The following is a 19,794-nucleotide window of genomic DNA, read 5'->3' as shown; positions in this document are numbered from 1 at the left end:
TTCAGAAAGACAACGCCAAGCCACATTCTGTACGTGTTACAACAGCGTGGCTTCATAGTAAAAGAGTGCGGGTACTAGACTGACCTGCCTGCAGTCCAGACCGTCTCCCGTTGAAAATGTGTGGCACATTATAAAGCGCAAAATACGACAACGGAGACCCCGGACTGTTGAGCAACTGAAGTTGTACATCAAGCAAGAATGGGAAAGAATTCCACCTACAAAGCTTCAACAATTAGTGTCCTCAGTTCCCAAACACTTACTGAGTGTTGTTAAAAGGAAAGGGGATGTAACTCAGTGGTAAACCTGCCCCTGTCCCAACTTCTTTGGAACGTGTTGCAGGCATCAAATTCAAAATGAGTGAATATTTGCAAAAAACAATAAAGTTTATTCATTTGAACATTAAATATCTCGTCTTTGTAGTGTATTCAATTGAATATAAGTTGAAAAGGATTTTCAAATTATTGTATTGTTTTTATTTCTGTTCTACACAACGTCCCAACTTCATTGGAATTGGGGTTGTAATAAATGTGTTCCTAAACCTAACAATAACCTTAATGCAAAACCTACACCTACTCCTAAAAATAATCCTAATCATCATGTTGTTGATAATCAACTGAGTATCACCAGAAAGTGTGTTAATAATTTAAGTGGCTGTAGATCGTCTATAGGGGACCACCCAAATAAAGTGTACTAGTGTTTGTGCGGCTGACCGGTGCAGCTAGAAAGTTACACAGACTAATTTTATAATACAGTTTATAAAGGAGTGTGGTACATGTGTTTACCCTCGACAGCAATCTGACTTTTGATGGGGTGATGGTTTCAAGCTTGGAAGACCAGGAAATCTGTTTGCGGCATGGAATGTTTAACTAGCATTTTGTTTGATAATCATTTAAATTAACACAAAGTTTTTTAAAGTTTTATTTGGTTTTCATTGAATTTCATGGTTTATTTCAATGAATTTTGCTGGAAAAAATCACCTCCTGGTCTGAGCTGCTGCTTCGCTTGGGTGAAAGTGCTGACCAGTTAACATTTATAGAGGTGATGTGTATGAATCAGACCTTAGATGTTGGCTTTACATTTTCTGCTTCTCACGATCCCAGTAATCCAAAACATAGTGATGTTGTCCGGACTGGGTGTCAGTCCATTGTTCTGAAAACACCAGCAGCTTCTTTGTTTGATGAGTCTGTCTCCTTTTCTCAGTAAGAGCTTCTTGAACAGCTACACATCCTTTCAGACCCACAGCGCTGAGTCGTCTTCTCACAGTGGAAGGATGGACAGAAACTCCTGTGGATGTTTTCAGATCTGAAGCAGCTTGATTTTCTCCTCTCTATCAAAGATGAAAGCTTTCAGTGCTGTTTATCAGATGGGGACAGTTTTGGTGTCTACCAGGTCTTCCAGGTGTTTGTCAGGAGACCCATTTTCTCGGTAGTTTGTAATCATTTTACTGAACTCCACTTTTGTAAATTCCATTTTTTTTCCGCCAATTTTCCTTTGACTTTCTCTTTCTTTATGCAAGTGGAATATCTTGTGTATAATCTACAGCGAAAAAAAATGTATAATGGCTGTTTTGACTACAAATGAAATGAAGCATGAACTCTGACTTTTGCAACGTGCAAAGTTTTAACAATGGTTGCAAAGTGCTTTGTAGTAGTTCCTGAATAATTGGCCGTATCTCACATTTGTGTTGCCTCTGTTAGTAAAAACAGTCTTTTTTTCCCCAAACTTTTCATTATCGCATTAATTAATCAGTCACTGTTTCTGTGCATATAAGACTGATATGAAAAAGAGCTCTATTCTAATAGACTGACTTTCATTGTGCCTCATTCAGAAAGCAGTGCAGGTTGAAACACTCCTTATAGCTTCAGTGTGTATAGGTGAGGCTGAAGTGAAGGGACATTTGCACGTCCTGATTTTTGTGACATCACAAAAACAACCGATTCAAAACATGTTCTTTCTGCGGATTAATCAGCACATGTGGTTGCATGCAAGTGTGAGAACACAGCTGGTCAAACTGCATGCTTCACTTCTAGCACATCCTCAACAGGTTCTGCTAAACTTGGCAAATAAAAGTAATTGTGCTTTTAAATCAGCAGAAGTGTTTTCTGTAGAGGATGGATTTCATTTAGAAAATCAACAGAAAGTGCCCAAACTTTTGCACATGACTGCTTGAACTTGGGAGTGAATGGTGCATTTGAAATTTTAAGAATGTTTATATACTATGACATGGCCACTCTCTCTCTCTCTCTCTCACACATATATATATTATAACTGTTGGAACAAAACCTTGAATCTCCAAATCAAATTTAAGTTTAAAGGAGAAGCTAAAACCTTAATTTACTTTTAATGCAAGTCAATGGAACCAGAATGTTTCCAAGTAATTTTGGGCCATTTGTTTTGGTCCATTTATCATGAAATTTACTCACACATGTAAATGCGACCAAATATTGATATAGATTTTATAGATATTATTGATATACACACACACACATTTTAAATTTTTTCTTTATACTGATGTTCTTAAGGCTTTATCAACAAGGTTAACTTAGCCAGCTGGGTACTGCCATGTATTGTCTTGGCTTTGAGAGGTTACATAAAATATATATTATACAACAGTTAGTTTCGGCCATGCAAGCTGATTGGTTGAGAGGCGTTCTAACTGTGCTGATATTTTGCCATAGCATCAGGGGGTTTTCACCTTCACCGAGTATCACTCCAAAGTTATAGGACAGCTATAGGAGACGTTCAAGCCTTTAAAACATTTACTTCTTACTTTGCGCAAAAACACAAAACGGATACTCTTAAGATCACATTTGAGAGACAGCCGATTTGGTCAGACCGTGAAGATGAGACGACACTAAATTCCCAAACTGCCATCACAGCTGAGCGGCTTTTTAGTCCGCAGCTGTGACAGAAGAACCTGAACAACCTGGAATCAGCCAGAAATGAACCCAATACCATTCGTCAAACGTGTGGTCTGATCTTCAGAGTCTGACCAAATCGGACACACTCCCTCTCATGTTCTATTGCTTAAATACGCCTTCAACAAAAAAATAAAAGCAATAAAGTAATAAAGTTTTAGAAAACAATTAAAAGAAATTTCCTCAAACTAAACAAGCTGTTTTCACGCGCTGAGACCAATGTGTTTTTTTTCCTCTCTCTTTGAAACAAGCAGCTCGACCAACGTGTTCAATTACCTCTGTGTCACATTAAAGCATACTAAATGAAATCAAGACAGCTGCTTCATTTAATTAATTCTGTTAATTATGATGAACGGCTAAAAACAGCTCCTTTATGCCAGCGAGAGAAACTTTTTTTTAATCTTTGTTTGTGATTCATTCCTTGTGATTATGGGCTCTGTGTCATGCAGGTCTTGAAGTATTTCTGATTGTTACTGTGTGCTGGCTGTTTGTAGATTTAACCCTAAAGACAAGGGAGCTCAATCCTGGCCCTGGAGAGTTCAGATCCAACACACCTGGCTTTAATGTTCAGACGCTCTAGAAGGGCTTGATTACCTGGATAAAGTGTTAGATTAGGGTTGGAGCTTAACTCTGCAGGGTGGTAGATTTCCAGGACCTGGACTGGGCAGCCTTGCCTTAGGAGCTTTCGGGCTTTCTTGTCAGCTTCAGAAGAGGCTTCCTTCTGGGACGACGGCCATGCAGACCAAGTTGATGCATTGTGCTGCGTATGGTCTCAGCACTGACAGGCTGACCTCCCACTTCTTCAACCTCTGCAGCAATGCTGGCAGCACTCCTTCCGGCAGCACTCGTGCATCGATTTTTTTTTTAAGCCAACCTCTGGATATGACGCTGAACATGTGGACTCAACTTCTTTGGTGGACCCTGGCGAGTCCTGTTCCAAGTGAAACCTGTCCTGGAAAACTGCTGTATGACCTTGGCCACCGTGCTATAGCTCAGTTTCAGGGTGTTAGCAATCTTCTTATAGCCTAAGCCATCTTTGTGTAGAGCAACAATTCTATTTCTCACACCTTCAGGGAGTTCTTTGCCATGAGGTGCCATGTTGAATATCCAGTGGTCAGTATGAGCGAACTGCACCCAAAACACCAAATTTAACATCCCTGCTCCCCATTCACACCTGGAACCTAACCCTAACCCTAACCCTAACGATCACATGACACCAGGTGACAACAGACATGTTCACTGTGAGGTGTCAGTGTTGAGTTCTTTTCAGAGGACAGTAAATCTATACTGCAATACAAGCTGTACACCGACGACTTTAAGTTATATCCAAGTTTCGTTTCTATAGTGTCGTCCCATTAAAAGATATAATAAAATATTTTGCAGAAATGTGAGGGGTGTATTCACTTTTATGAGATACTGTATTTAGTTGTAGTTTGGTTTTTGTGTAATTTTCTGTAAAATGTAAGTTGTCTCCTTTTTTTCTTGACAATCAACAATAAATAACTTGTACCAAATGATGCTTTTGACTGGAAAGTAAATACAAGCAGGGCAGTCACTTTTTGTACAGTATGTTCTTGTGGACTGACGCACAATTATAAGACATTCAATCGAATGTCTTCCTATAGTATTTGCATCATATAGTCAATTACCGCAGACAATAATCTCCCTGTCCTTAAAACAGAACAGAAAACTTGCTATTTGCTAACGCACTTATGATAGAAGCCAGTGGGCAGAAGCTGCGGCAGCTTCTCATTGGCTTCTATTATAGGTGCGTTTTGCGTGAACAGGTTTTCTCTTCATTTACTGAGCAGAGAGAAATGACTGTCTGCGGTAATGGACCGTGTGATACAGATGCAGCTGAAAGAGATTAGCTGGACAGCTCCTTTAAAATAGCAAGAGCAGTGAAAGTGCGTTGGTAATGAACGCATCGTTTTTAAGAATGCAGTAAAACCTGACACAGGACTGAAGGGGGGTGGGGGGGGTGGGGGACTGTGTGGTGATTGGACAGGGTGCAGTGGTTTCAGCTGCTCGGGCAGCACGCTTGTTAGCCACGCAGAATGCAGCCTGGCCCCTTTAGGCGGCGATCGATGGGTGCAAATTTTCCGCTCACGCTCTTTTCCCCGACCTGCGGGCCACCGCGGCTGATGTGACATGCTACGACGGTGGTGTTTGTAAAAACAGTCCCGTGGGGGTGTGTGTGTGTGTGTGTTTGTGTGTGAGGACACGTGTCGAGTGTTTACCCGCTGAGCGCTGACGAACAGCTTATGGATGATACTGCCGGCAGGGCCGCGCCCCGCACCGATCACAGCCACCTCCGGCTCCTCCAGCAAAGAACCTACAAACCTGAGAGAGAGAGAGAGAGAGAGAGAGAGAGAGAGAGAGAGAGAGAGAGAGAGGGAGAGAGAGGGAGAGAGAAGGAGAGAGAGGGAGAGAGAAGGAGAGAGGGAGAGAGAGGGAGAGAGAGAGAGAGAGGGAGAGAGAGGGAGAGAGAGAGAGAGGGAGAGAGAGGGAGAGAGGGAGAGAGAGGGAGAGAGAGAGAGAGAAACTTATTTAACACATCTTTCTTTCAAAGTACCACAGTACTGATCATAATACCTCTCTCCTCTTAAATATTTAAAAATGAGAAAAAAATTAAACGACTGAACATCAACAACAGACTTCACCCCACATTCTCCACAATGAGAGAGAGAGAGATAAAAAAGACAGAAAAGGCAGAGTGACAGAGAGAGAAAGGCAGAGAGAGAGAGAGAGAGAGAGAGAGAGAGACAGACAGACAGATAGAGAGAGGGGAGAGAAAAGGTAGAGAGAGACAGAGACAGAGAGAAAGGAGAGGAAAGGATGGAGAAAAAGAGAAGGGAAAGAAAAAGCAGAAGGAGACAGAGAAAAGGTGTAGAGAGAGAGAGGGGAGAGAAAAGGGGAGGAGGGAGAAAAAGAGAGAAAGAAGGGAAAGAAAAAGCAGAGTGAGAGAGGGACACTGAAAAAGGAGAGGAAAGGAAAGGAGGGAGAAAAAGAAGGGAAAGAAAAAGCAGAAGGAGACAGAGAAAAGGTGTAGAGAGAGAGACAGAGAGAGAAGGGAGAGAAAAGGGGAGGAGGGAGAAAAAGAGAAAGAAGGGAAAGAAAAAGCAGAAGGAGACAGAGAAAAGGTATAGAGAGAGACAGAAAGAGAGAATGGAGAAAAAAGGGTAGGAGGGAGAAAACAGAGAGAAAGAAGGGGAAGAAAAAGCAAAGTGAGAGAGAGACAGAGAGAAAGGAGAGGAAAGGAAAGGAGGGGGGAAAAAGAGAAGGGAACGAAAAAGCAAAGTGAGAGAGAGAAAAGGCAGAGTAAGGGAGAAATAGAGAGACAGACAGAGGAGAGAAAGGGAGAGAAAAGGGAGGAGGGAGAAAGAGAGAGAGAGAAGGGAGGGGAAAGGCAAAGTGAGATACAGAAAAGACTGAGCATCGACATTACAGAGAGAGGAAGGAAAGAAAGGGGGAGGAGGGAGAGAAACAGTGAGAGAAGGCAGAAAGAGAAAGAGTGCAAGAGATCTGACGTCCTTCTTTCATAGCATCACAGCACTGATCAGAATACCTTCCTCAGATACTCCAAAATAAAACATATTAAATTAAATTAAAACTGAACATCAACAATACAGAATTCACAAGAGAGAGAGGAAGAAAGAAAGAAAGAAAGCACAGAGGAAAAGAGAGAAAAGGGAAGACAGAGAGAGGAAAGCCAAGAGAAGGAGACAGAAAAGGGAGAAAAAGAAACAGAAAAGAAAGAAAGGAGAAAAAGTCAGAGAGAGAGAAAAAAGAGAAAGAAGGAAAGAAAAAAGAAAGACAAACTAAGAAAAATAAGAGGAAAAAGGGGGACAGATTGAAACAGACAAAAATAGAAAGAGAAAGCAGACAGAGAGGAAAGCAGAAGAGAGAGATGGAATGGAGACAGAAGTAGAGAAAGAAAGAACAGATTAGAGGCGTATATGAGCTTCTGAGAGAGGCCATTAAGACAGGGCGAATGGGGAGAGGGTTCGGAGCGAGGGAGCGGAGACGGAGGGAGGAAAGCGAGTGTTTGAGTGCGAGTCCTGTAATGTATGCTCAGACTCGCTTTCGCAGAGTTAGCATTCGCGCCATTCATCTCACTCTGCCACTAACAGCGCGGGCGCCCGGCTCTACCTCAGCTCCGCTCATTAAAACCTCACGCGAAAACAAACAAAGAGCGGAAAGAGCTGCACCCCGGGGTCTTTAACAAAACAACGGTTCTCACTTAGACACAGAACTCTGGTCAAGAGTCAGGCCTGTCCAACAGGAGGAGACCCAGGGGACGTTCTGATTGGACGAACCTCACTTCCACCGTCAAGGGCCCATAAGCTATGCTTTTGTGCTTTTTCCCCCTAAAGTCCACTTATAGTGTGTGTGTGTGTGTGTGTGTGTGTGGACCCCCGCACCAAACACAGACATTCCTGAAAATAAGGTGCCGAATAGAACCCAAAAGCCTTCTCCAGAGGAACGCAACAGAAGAACCACTTCCATTTCTTTCTATGAAGGGTTCTAAAACTAACCACTCTTCTAAACGAGACATGCAAGCGTTAAGAACCTTATTAAAGTCTTAAGGACCTGCACATAAGGTTTGTCCTAGAACCATACATCCAAGGTGAGGTGAGACCCACCGAGGAACCTTTATTTTCCAGCATACACTCTTAAAAAAGACGGTGCTTCAATGGTTCTTTAGTAAAGAAAATGGCTCTATATAGAACCTTTTTGAAATGGCTCTATATAGCATCCAAAAGGGTTCTTCTTTTGTTATGGTGTTAAGCATGTAACAACGAAAGAACCCTTTCAGGTACTATACAGAGCCCTTTTCAAAAAGGTTCTTTATAGAACTGCCTAAAGCACATCTGTGCACATTTTCCATTAATCCAAAGAACTTTTTCATGGTTCTATATAGAACCGCAAACACTCAAAGAACACTGATTAACAGGTTCTTTGCATCATGACAGACTGATGAAGATTGTGCTATAGGTGGTTCTATACAGAACCTTTTTGAAAATGGTTCTATATAGGACCTAAAAGGGTTCTTCTACTGTTGCGGTGCTAAGCTTCTAACAATAGAAGAACGCCTTTGGGTGCTACATAGAGCCTTTTTCAAAAAGGTTTTATATAGAACCATCTACAGCACATTCATGCACATTTTCCATCAATCTGAAGAACCCTTTCATGATGCAAAGAACCCTTTAATCATGGCAAAGGGTTCTGAGTGTTCTGTATGGTTCTATATGGAACCATGAATACTCAAAGAACACTTTGCATGATTAATGGGTTCTTTGCATCATGACAGACAGGAGAATGTGCTGTAGATGGTTCTATACAGCATCCAAAGGGGATCTTTTATTGTTATGGGGTTAAGCATCTAACAATAGAAGAACCCTTTCAGGTGCTATATAGAGCCCTATTCAAAAAGGTTCTTTATAGAACTGCCTATAGCACATTCATGCACATTTTCCATCAATCCAAAGAAGAACTCTTTCATGGTTCTATGTAGAACCATGAACACTCAAACAACACTTGATTAATAAGTTCTTTGCATCATGACAGACTGATGAAGATTTCGCTATAGGTGGTTCTGTACAGAACCTTTTAGAAAATGATTCTATATACTGTAGCACCCAAACAGGTTCTTCTATAGTTATGGTGTCAAGCTTCTAACAATAAAAGAACCCTTTTGGGTGCTATACAGAGTCCTTTTCTTCTATATATAAGGTTCTATATAGACATGCACATCCACATTCTACATGCACATCCAAGCTCCTTAGAACTTCAGCATGAACAGATGGAACTGCTGCAAGTGGCTATATTCTATATGGCCAAAAGTATGTGGACATATGACCATGACCCCATACATGTTGAACATCTCATTCCAAAACCAATGGCTTTAATATGGACTTACACTCCTAACAGCCACTCATGTCCACAACATTTTGGAGTGTGTTTGTGGGATTTTGCATGCATTCAGTCAAAAGAGCTTTTATGAGGTCAGTCTCTGATGTTGGACAACAAGATGGGGCTTGCAACTGACGTCCCAGTTCATCCCAAAGCTCAGTGGGGTTGAGGGCAGGGCTCTGTGCAGGCCACAGGAGTTCCTCAAACTCACACATATTTATGTAGCTCACCTTGCTCACAGGGGGCTCAGTCATGCTGGAACAGAATAGGGTCTTCCCCAAACTGCTATCACATAGTTGGAAGCATATAATCATCTAAAATGTCTTTGTAAGCTGTAGCATTAATATTAACCTTCATTGGAACTAAGGGGCCAAAACACTGAAAATTAGCCCAGCTCATTATCCCTCCTCCACCAACTTTAGTGTTGGTGCTATGCTTTCTGGTAGGTATTGTTCTCTCGGCATCTGCTAAGCTCGGATTAATCCATCAGACTGTCAGACAGTGAAGCCTGATTCACCACACCAGAGAACGTTTTCACTGCTCCAGAGTCCAGTGGTGGCATGCTTTACACCACTCCAGCAGACACCTGGCATTGCACATAGTGATTTTAGGCTTGTGTGCTCGACCATGGAAACCCAATTTCATTTACATGCTACGTGGTTCAGCACTTGGCAACCCTGCTCTGTGAGTTTGCTGCTTTGTGGTGGAGGTGTTGTTGGTCCTAGACACTTCCATTTCATAACATTACTTACAGTTGACTAGGGCAGACCTAGCAGGGTAGGAATTTTGCAAAAGGTGGAATCATATGACAGTGCTGTATTTAATCTCACTGAGCTCTTCAGTTCGACCCATTCTACTGTCAATGTATGTCTATGAAGAATTCACGGCTTATGTGCACTTGTTATCAATAAGAGCGTTCGAAACATCTTAATTCAATAATTAGGAAAGGTGTCCATAAACATTTGGCCTACAGCGTATGTAAACGTGTTGTTTTTTGTGATATCATGGAAAACAGTGAATTCACAGCTGTCTGTGCAGCATGTGCACTATATGGAAGGGGGGCGAAACAATGTTAACATGCTACATCAGATTTTTTAATTCAAGAAAGAGAGGAAAATGTAGTTTTCCAGGATAATTAAATTAAAATTCTTTTATTTTCCCATGACATGTTCCTTTAAGTTACACAGCTTTTCTGAGAAACCCTGCTCTGTGTTCAAAACGTCCTACTGTTCTGTTCCAGTTTGAGTGGACCTGTTTTAATCCAGCTCCAACATCCTAACACACATGCACATCCACTCTTCCCTTAACACTGTGTGCAAGCCTCCCATCCTCCGGGCCAGCTCGGGGTCTCTCCTTAATGAGGCCGGAGAGTCTCTCCTGACTGGCCCCCAGGTGGCCCCTGAGCGGCCCTTGGGAGCTAACGAGGGCCGGGAGCCTTTTGCCTGACGTGACCTTGCTTGGCCCCGTCAAAGCCGGGCCCGGCTTGACTCCGCCCCTCTCCTCCTCCCAATAAAGCCACACAACCTCTGCTGTAAAGGATGGAAGTGATGGATGTTAAAGGGCAAGTTCACCTAGATTCCAGGAATTGGCCAACGGAGGCTGAGAGGAGTCTAGGAACAAGGTTCGGTTTATGGCTGTACCCCTGGGAGACGATGGGATGATAAATGGAGCAATGGTTTTTAGCATCATGCTAAATCTGGCTGGAACCTCACAGTCTAATGACTCTGTCAGCAAACAGCAAGGCAGCGCTGCAGGAACGGAGTTACCATCCTTGCCTTCTTTTGCTTTCCTTTATTAGTATTAGAGATCTGTACAGGTACTCAAGTGCATGGGTAACTGTTCGAGGTGCATACTGGAATCACTATTCGGGTCTTCACTACAATTTACTGTGCGAATACAGAGAGCATATGAAGTTAAAAACAAAGCAAAACGCTGGCATTTGCCAGTAAGTATGTTATGCATACGGCTCTACCTGATGCTTAGGTCCAGAAACAGTGGAAATATATTTATCTGACAAATAACATGTCGGCACATCATCCACTGAGGAGAAAATGCATCATGAGACCTCATCAGCATCCAAGGTGACCTTACCTATGTCCCTCAGCTGTTTTTGGATAATAAAACGTTCCTGTTTGCTGCTACGACAGCACACATCTGCCATGACGCCTTTATGTCAATGAGTGCATTTACATGCACAATAATCTGAAAACTGCAAAAAATCAGATTTAGTCAGTAATCCGATCAATGCCTTTACATGCACTTGAGAAGTCAAATAATGGGAAAACTCTGGGTCTACATGATTCAGACAGTAATTGGATTTCTGCTTTGCAACATTGCGTCTAAGTGAAAATATTAACATCCATCATCTAGAAGATGAAGAATATTTAAATCCTTCATTTCGTCAAGCATGTAGTTGGTCTCCGTGTCGCTCCATAAGTGTTTTGCTGAGTCTCATGGTGACGCTGCTTGCCTATTTACGGTACCACGGTCAAGCGCAGCCTGAGAAATCTGAAAGAAATCAGAGTAAGAGTTCACATGCACTGAGAAATCTGATTACTGAGCTAAAATCCAGCCTCTTTATCGGATTTCAGATTTCCAGACCTTACTCTAATCTATGATACTGGAGTATGCTGTTTACATGACCATTTGAATAATCAGATAACTGCAGAAATCTGGTCATGATCAAATTACTGGGTGCATGTAAACACACTCAGTGTTATGTAGCAGGCGATTGCCACAAACATCTTAAGATACTGTGACAAGTAAACTTGCTCACAAAATTATTTAGCTTTAAAGCAATAACCGTCAACATTACATGGCACAAAAAACTAGAAGTCATTTCTGCGAATGACAAAAAAAATCGATCTGATACACAAAAAAACCCTGGAAAAGAAATAAAAACCTTATATCCCTGTGTTATGCTCTCTTGGACGTCCAAAATACAGATGGCTGTGGCATCAGTGAGGGAGGTCGCAGTCTCCTGAAGATAGGGACCAGTTGTGCCAGGCAGATGATGCAGCTATCAAGAAATGCTCATCAAAGCTTACGGACACAAATTAGCATTGTGCAAACTGCATGCCCACTCTCCTCAAACCACTCGGAGTTGTTCAGGAACCTTACTGAGCTGCTGATGTGGTTTCAGACACTGTATGACATACTACAAACAAAGCACAGTGCCAAGATGGCAACTTCTTCTGCTGCTTTTAGTCTTTCATTGCTACTTCTGTTCATTGTTGAGACATACAGTACTGTACAAAAGTCAGAGACCACCCTATCCTTTATTTAACTTCCATTAAGTGTAAGTTATTCATTTTTCAGAATAGATGAGTAGCTGTCAAGATAAATGTTGGGCAGTATCCCCTTCAAAATATCTCCAAATATGCATGCAATAATTGATGTAAAAGCATTTCTGACACTTTTTCCTGTCTTGTCCTGTTTTATTTTTAAAAAATCAAAATGTTGAGTTTGCTTATATTGTCACCAAGTAAGTGTGCACAGTGCAAACTACTGTGAAATCTCAAACCACCTAACAACTGCTAAATATGAAACTGTAGCCTAGGAGAGAGGATCTGGTTAGCACTGGCTTAGCTAGAATGATAATAGCTGTGCTCCCCACAGAATATGTTACATTCTGGCAACCCACAGCTAAATGGCTAACTTGGCTGTCCTTTACAGAGAAGGCTGAAATTCTGTTTTCAGAGTTCTGTGGTGTTTGGAGTTCTTATTCGCTGCCGAGCCACTGTCTTGCTTAGTTTTTCTGAGGTTTTTCTAGACTCTGCTTCTTTTACCCTCTTTCTATCAGCGCCACCTATCAGTCAGCTCCCTCACCACCAATCGATGGCCCCTCTACAATATTAATGGGTGGAACGTGTTTATTGAGCCGTTCGGATATGGAAAAATTTGACACATCACAATATTTGGATATACCGCAGTATATCTTATGACTGCCATACCACCCAACTCTACTCAAGCAGCCCTTACTGAGAAAAGGGAAGAACATTTGCACTAAAACTGTACAACCGAGATGGAGAATACGCTTTTATTGACTAATCTTGAGTCTAAATTTGTGTTTGGGCCCAACTTCTAAGATTAAACTTTGGAGGTGTGGTTGTAGATTTCTGTGAAAAACTGAAAGGGAGTCTTCTGAAAAAAATAAAAGCTGTAATAAAGGAAAGAGTGGACACACTGCATACTGAAGATATGGTGCTATACTCAGTTGTTGAGGCTCCTGTGCAATTTCCTGCTAAATAACTTTATATTGCTTAAACTACATGGCAGCTTTGGCTGGAAATGAAATGAAATGAAACACTGGACTCTTTTGCACAGCACTGTACACGACAAAGATGTCTGACTGGCTACATTTAGGGTAAGAAGAAAATCTGTACACTTTATTTCTTCCTTAAACATGCATACCTCTGGGGTTTATATGTACGACACACATCCATGTCGGCGACAAGCCATCAACAGGTGAAATAAAAACGAACAGAGGAGGGAGGTGCGGGTGATAAACGAGAGAGCTGAGGGATGTAAACAGACGAGGGCATAAAACAAGGACAGAGCTCTGTGGAATACAAAATGATGTCCGTTCAGCGTCCAGGCCCGCAACACAGGGCCGTCAATCTTCCGGACCTGATCTACTTCAGGAGAAACACAAACACTGCTGGCCTATTCTGTGGTCATAGCATGTTCCCATTTGGTCAGTTTCGCTGTAGAAGTCAACCACAGCAATGCATTTAAAGCAGTTTTCTACAATAATTCTGCCACTCTCAGTGCTCTCCTCTCACAGCATGTGATCTCAGGATCCAGACCTGAGAAATACATCATTTCTGTTATAAGCTCCATTTAGTCAGCTCCACTTATTATATAGGTGCACTCTGTAGTTCTACAATTACAGACTGTAGTCCATCTAGTAGTCCATGCTCACAGAGCAGGTTCTATTTGGGTGGAGGCCCATTCTCAGCACTGCAGTAACACTGATGTGGTGGTGGTGTGTTAGTGTGTGTTGCGCTGGTCTGAGTGGATCAGACACAGCAGTGCTGCTGGAGCTTTTAAACACCTCAGCGTCACTGCTGGACTGAGAATAGTCCACCAACCAACCTGTGGACAGCGTCCTGTGACCACTGATGAAGGACGAGAGGATGACCAACACAAACTGTGCAGCAGCAGATGAGCTGTCGTCTCTGACTTTACATCTACAGGGAGGACCGAAAGGTAGGAACGTTTAACAGAGTGGACAGTGAGTGGGCACAGTGTTTAAAACTCCAGCAGCACTGCTGTGTACCAGCACAACACACACTAACACACCACCACCATGTCAGTGTTACTGCAGTGCTGAGAATGATCCACCACTCACATATTATCTGCTCTGTGAGGGTCCATGGGGGTCCTGACCACTGAAGAACAGGGTAAAAGGAGGCTAACAATGGGCTCAGATTTCTTTACAGTGGTGGTGACTGGAGGGGTCACTATGTCTACAAAACAAATATAGCCATTTTACTGATTATCCAAAACCACCAGTGAACCTACACGCATCTTCTGAGGGTTGACATGTAATGTTGATGACAGTAAAAGTAACTCCCTGCCCTCCAGCATGAATGGATTAAAAAAATAATAAATCAGGCCAAAGCCTTCATTCAAAACAATGTCTCAGGCATTGAGCAGTGTATTCATAACCATTTTAACTGTCTGTGAGGGAGCTTTTAGAAGTATTGAAGACTTCAGACGTCTGGTTCCCATCACCACCACTATGAGCAATTCAACCGAGCATTTCACACTAAACCACCCTGAATGACTTTGTTTACATCTTAACCATATAATTACGCAGACATTTTGAAAGAAAATCAGTGGAGTTCCCCTTTTAGGTATAACTTAATACAGCAATACTTTTTAAAGCCAGTCTAAACAACTTCATGACCTCAACAAAATAGATACAATAGAAACAATAAACACATAAAAAACAACAAAAGAAATAGATAGAAACAGCTTTACTTCTCCAGGCCCTCAGTGTCCTCTCCTTTCTCTCCTTTTCCAAGGCCGAACTTGGCTTTCAGAGATCGAGCTTGAGCAATAATGGTCTCCACCACCATGAGCTGGTTAATCGTGTCCTGAGAATAACAGCAAGATGAAGAGAGATGTATGTAGTGGTTCTGCTGGGTTAACATGCCAGCATGTTGACATGGTTGCTGAGTAATGCTCTGAGGCTCACCTCCAGTTTCTTGAAGTCAGGGATGGGGTGACGCAGATGTTTACTGGTGTGAGAGGTGACCTGCTGGATGGCCTTTCGCACAGAGGGGATGTCCTCAACTGACTCTGGAACAGAGAGAGGCAGAGAGAGACAGAGAGAGAGAGAGAGAGAGAGAGAGAGAGAGAGAGAGAGAGAGTTAAAACTACTTCTAAGACTGAACTTTGGAGGTGTAGAAAAATATCCCTGCAGATGTCTTTGAAAGGCTAAAACACATTTTAGTTTCTTTTTTATTTGAGTTGAACATAAATATACGACATATTAAAACTCCTTCACAGGCCAAATTATGTTTACCCCCTCAATATATTAAATTCAGCAAATAAACAATTTTAATGGAAGGCCAGGAAACGACCCTTTTCAAGTAATTTTGAACCATTTCTATCGGTCCATCCATCATGAAGTTTTAATAGAAGGCAAAGTGTGATTTGTCAACAACTAGCCATGAAAAAAAATGTACGGTCAACTCCAGTATGAATACAAACAACAGTTTCCCAAAACACAGAAACTAAATGAACCCTATAATGTCCACTGCAAAAGAATAACAGGATTTTCAGTGCATGAAGGATGGTCCTGAAGCAGTCTCCTCCTGAGAAAGCTTAAATACCCACGAGATGGAGATGCTTTTAGTAAAGCCTTGGGTTCACTACACGACTTTTGAAATCTGAACAGGTTATAAAAAGGGTATTTCACACTATCCGACTGGTTTTTTGTAGATTTTTTTTATGGGCAACTGAAATATTTGGGATCACACGTTCTCCCGTTACTAGCTGGTGCTGTTCTCCCTGCTGTTTGCACTGATGCAGTAAAGAAGCAGCAGGTAAAATTATACTTTTTTTTTTTGATCCCACAACTGGGGAAATTCCACCTCCGCATTTAACCCATCCGTGCGAAACACCACATACACACTAGTGAACACACACACTAGGGGGCAGTGAGCACACTTGCCCGGAGCGGTGGGCAGCCCTATCCACGGCGCCCGGGGAGCAGTTGGGGGTTAGGTGTCTTGCTCAAGGACACCTCAGTCAAGGACTGTCGGCACTGGGGATCGAACCAGCAACCTTCCGGTCACAGGGCCAGAACCCTAACCTCCAGCCCACGACTGACATAAACTCAGTTGTGCTTGCGCCTCAGACTCAGCTCATTAAAAAGCTTCATTCCACACCTTGTTGCCATTTTTACTTTGTTTACTTGCTGTGTCTTTTGGAATCTGTTCAGATTGAGTTGCTGACCAGTTTACACCAGAGTCGACTTGAAAAAAATCAAACATATCTGATGAATTCTGACCGGTCTGAAACGCGATCGGGAGGCCAAAAATCTGCGGACTACAGCCGACCAGCCCAGACTCGGCCGGAGTGTTAAGCATCAGGGCTAAAATCAGGGCAAAAGTCGTGCAGTGTAACCCCAGCTTAACTCAAGATTCAAGATTCAATAGTTTTATTGTCATGTGCACAGCAGAACAGGCAGTTGCACTGTACAATGAAATTCTTACTTTGCTGTTCCTCCATTCACCATATATACTCTTAAGAGAATAAAAAAAAAAGAAAATATAAGAATAACTCTAAAAAACCGTAGTAAAAGGTAAAAGCAAAAAGTGTACAGTATGTGCAAAGTTTAAATAAAATTAAAGTTACACGTGTGTATGTGTTATGCAACCTAGCTGAGCACCAGTCTACTGTTGTGTTAATTTAGCATGGTGAGTCCAGTTTCTGGTTTCTTAACATCAGCCTGTAACAATCAAAAAAACAAAACTAATAAAAAACTTTTTTTTTAAATCTTCCTTTTGAGATAAAAAAAGGAAAAACAATGCACCCACAAACTGACCTGAAAATGAAGTGAAACTGAAAATAACAAACAGACAAACTAAAGACATTTTCAGAACTTATGTACACACTTCAGCAGTGAACTCTCAACTCTGAAACTAGAGACACTGCACTCACCTTCCTCCTTCACTTTCAGTATAGCAGCGTGGAGAATACAGGGCAGCAGGTGTCTCGTGAGGTCAGCCGGTTTCTGCACGGCCAGATAATGCAGCACCTGCACGCAAGCACACATCAACACAGAGCTCACAGTCACAACAGTCTGCTCTGACGCCAACACGTTTCCTTTCTATCACTTGACTTGTGTGACTTATTGTACCTACTGAGCGTGCGGCGGAGGCTTTATGGAGAACGGCGCGCCAGACGGGCGAGAACTTTTAATTGCTACGAGGTCATTCTGTGTGATTTAGCGCCTCTACCGTATTTTCTTTGCTGCTTTTTTTCCTCCTGACGAGGTTTCTAATAAGACAAAAACCCTTCAAGCCCTCAGACAACCTGAGAAAGATGAGTCTGCTGCAATTACCCTGCCTGTCAACAGTACAGGGACACCAGGCTTTAAAAGGCTTGATCCTACGTTTATCTCCGCTTTTGATATTTATGCACCAATTTGATACTGTAGAATTAATCCGACTGTTTTAGTTAAGAGTGATATATGTAAATGACCTCTGCTGTGATTGGTTGATCTGTGTCGTGCCTTGTCCAGCCTGAAACACTCCTTATAACTCCGTTTTTCAGTTTTTGACATCATTTGAAAATGCTTGCTGTTCTTTGCATTATGTATAAATTTCATGATGACCGAACTAAAAGTGCATTAAAAGTGAAGTATGTTTTCTCCTTCTCCTGTAAAGTTACCATTTTGGAGATAGGAGGTTTTGTTCCAGCAACAGCGGTATATTCAAAAGTACATTTAAAAAGTTTAAGCCTGTTTTTATTGTTATTGTCGGTCATTTTTTTTTATTTGGCATGACTGCTGAATATGAGAACATCAAACATACCTCACTGTACTGCTAAAATCTTAAAGAGAATATTTCAGTTTTATCCTGATCTCTACCTACTGTATCTGTAAGACACAGTCGATTTCCACAGACAATTATTCTATTACGTTTCCCTGAACTTAGAAAATCGCAGAAAAAAACACATTAGCATAAAACGTACTTAAATTTTTATTTGTTGTTTTTTTTTTTTAGAAAAAAGTTGCTGAATTCCATCAATAAATGTTTAAATAACATGTGAGGCTAAAAAATACAAAATCTGTTAGAGTGAACTCGCAAAATGAGTTCCAATTTCTTTTGCTTTCACAAAGGTTTGTGGTATCCATGGTGATCAGGAGGCAGAGCCTCTGGAAAGCAGAAGTAGCGCAGCTTATAAAAAGTTTTGAAAACTTTCCTCACGTCACGCAGCACAAGCAACAACAAAGGACTTTTATTCTGCCACAATTTTAAGAAAAGAGTGGGCAGTAAATCTAATACAAAATTACAATTAAACGCGTTTTATCTGGGCAGTCAGTGTTCATTTGCTCAGAAAAATCAGTGCCAGACTTTTGTAAGTGTGAAAGCAAAACCATTACTCATCAAAATAATAAAAGATGGTAAACGTTCCCAAACTTTTGACAGGCAGCGCCCTCTCCGCTGCGATCAAAGCAAAGGAAAGAATATGTACGCTTCTGTCATTGCCTAGGACAAGTTAGTGGAGCAAATAAAGGAAAAAAAGAAAAAGAGAAGATGAGGGGACGCGAAAATTAAATCAGCAAATTAATTCAAGCTGAACCCCGCACTTAGAGTTTCCCCAAAAGAGCCGGACAGACGGGCTGAAGGACGCGCAGAGACGGCGACCTTCAAGCCGGGCAAAATTCCCCTGAACTCCCCTTCAACTCCGCAGGTTGGGGACACCTTGCCAGAGCGTCACGCTCTAACCCATTTACCGGCGGCTCTGTGAGCCGATTGGTCGGTTGCCAAACCGCTCGGGACGACCCGTTTGAGGCTCCAGCCTGCGTTTGATCGTGTTTTTTTATAGCACAGGTGGCCTGCAGATGGAACAGGACTTCAGAAGGTCCTCAGGTTTGAAGGAGCAGTGTAGTGTGCAGAAGGGAACCGTTTTCACGTACAGACCTTGAATTAACTGAGACAATATGCCAGAATATCGTCAGCTTCTTTAAAGCGACAGTTTAGTATAAAATCAAAGGTACACAGTTGCCCCCTTAGCCTAAAAAGAGCCAATTGGTCATGTTAGGTGACTTCTTAAGTTTTGCACTAGAGCTTTAAGGCTAGTAGCTAATAAAAGTAGACTGCATGGCTAAAATGAGCATTTTATCCATTTCGGAAGGCAAAAGTATTAGATAAGGATCAGAAGTATAAGAGTATAGATTAGTACGTCTGTTCGAGTTTACTTAACAATTCAATGTGGATTGAGGTGAGTGTGAGATGATTTAGGCCTGCGGTTTGCATGATGGTAACTGGTGCTTCTGTTTGGCTACACTAGCCCCGCAGCTCCAGTGTAAAACTAAAGAAGCAAACGTCAGATACCAAACATGTCTTGGCTGATCTACGACACCTGGGTCAAGTGGAGAATTATGCAAACTAGATTACAAAGTAGATCAATAAACAATTGGTGCCATATGACTCAGTTCACTCACCTGAACAACTTTATAATTGCATGTCATGTCAAAAATTGTACTGCTTGTCTGGTATTTTGCCTTATTTGTTCAAAGATTTCACTATACAAAGGCCTATTATACAAAGGTCAAAAGGTTGTTCTGATCAAAACCTGGTGAACGTCTATGGTTTTAGGCCTTGATCAATACTGATATCATATTGAAGCCTTTTGACTGATTCTGACCCAGTTTCACTGAGCTTCTCTACACCTAAAGGGCTCCTTGTGACTGCATTAGGCCTCTCTATGGCCT

The 19,794-nt window shown here is 41.9% G+C and overlaps 1 protein-coding gene across 2 annotated transcripts in view; it reads right to left on the bottom strand.

Moving 5' to 3' along the window:
- Positions 1-19,794, bottom strand: part of rab3gap1 (RAB3 GTPase activating protein subunit 1) — a 110,859-nt gene that overhangs the window by 10,504 nt on the left and 80,561 nt on the right. For both annotated transcript variants that reach the window (XM_037539333.1, XM_037539334.1), the window contains exons 20-23: positions 17,013-17,109; positions 15,040-15,143; positions 14,823-14,938; positions 5,159-5,261 (exon numbers count right to left, since the gene is read on the bottom strand). In XM_037539333.1, coding sequence (XP_037395230.1) covers positions 5,159-5,261; positions 14,823-14,938; positions 15,040-15,143; positions 17,013-17,109 — 420 coding nt within the window. The remainder of the gene's footprint in view (positions 1-5,158; positions 5,262-14,822; positions 14,939-15,039; positions 15,144-17,012; positions 17,110-19,794) is intronic.

The sequence above is a fragment of the Pygocentrus nattereri genome, chromosome 6 (genome assembly GCF_015220715.1).
Source record: "Pygocentrus nattereri isolate fPygNat1 chromosome 6, fPygNat1.pri, whole genome shotgun sequence".
In the NCBI taxonomy this organism is placed as follows: domain Eukaryota; kingdom Metazoa; phylum Chordata; class Actinopteri; order Characiformes; family Serrasalmidae; genus Pygocentrus; species Pygocentrus nattereri.
The sequence above is the reverse complement of the archived record's forward strand: the minus strand, read 5'-3'. Positions and strand labels throughout refer to the sequence as shown.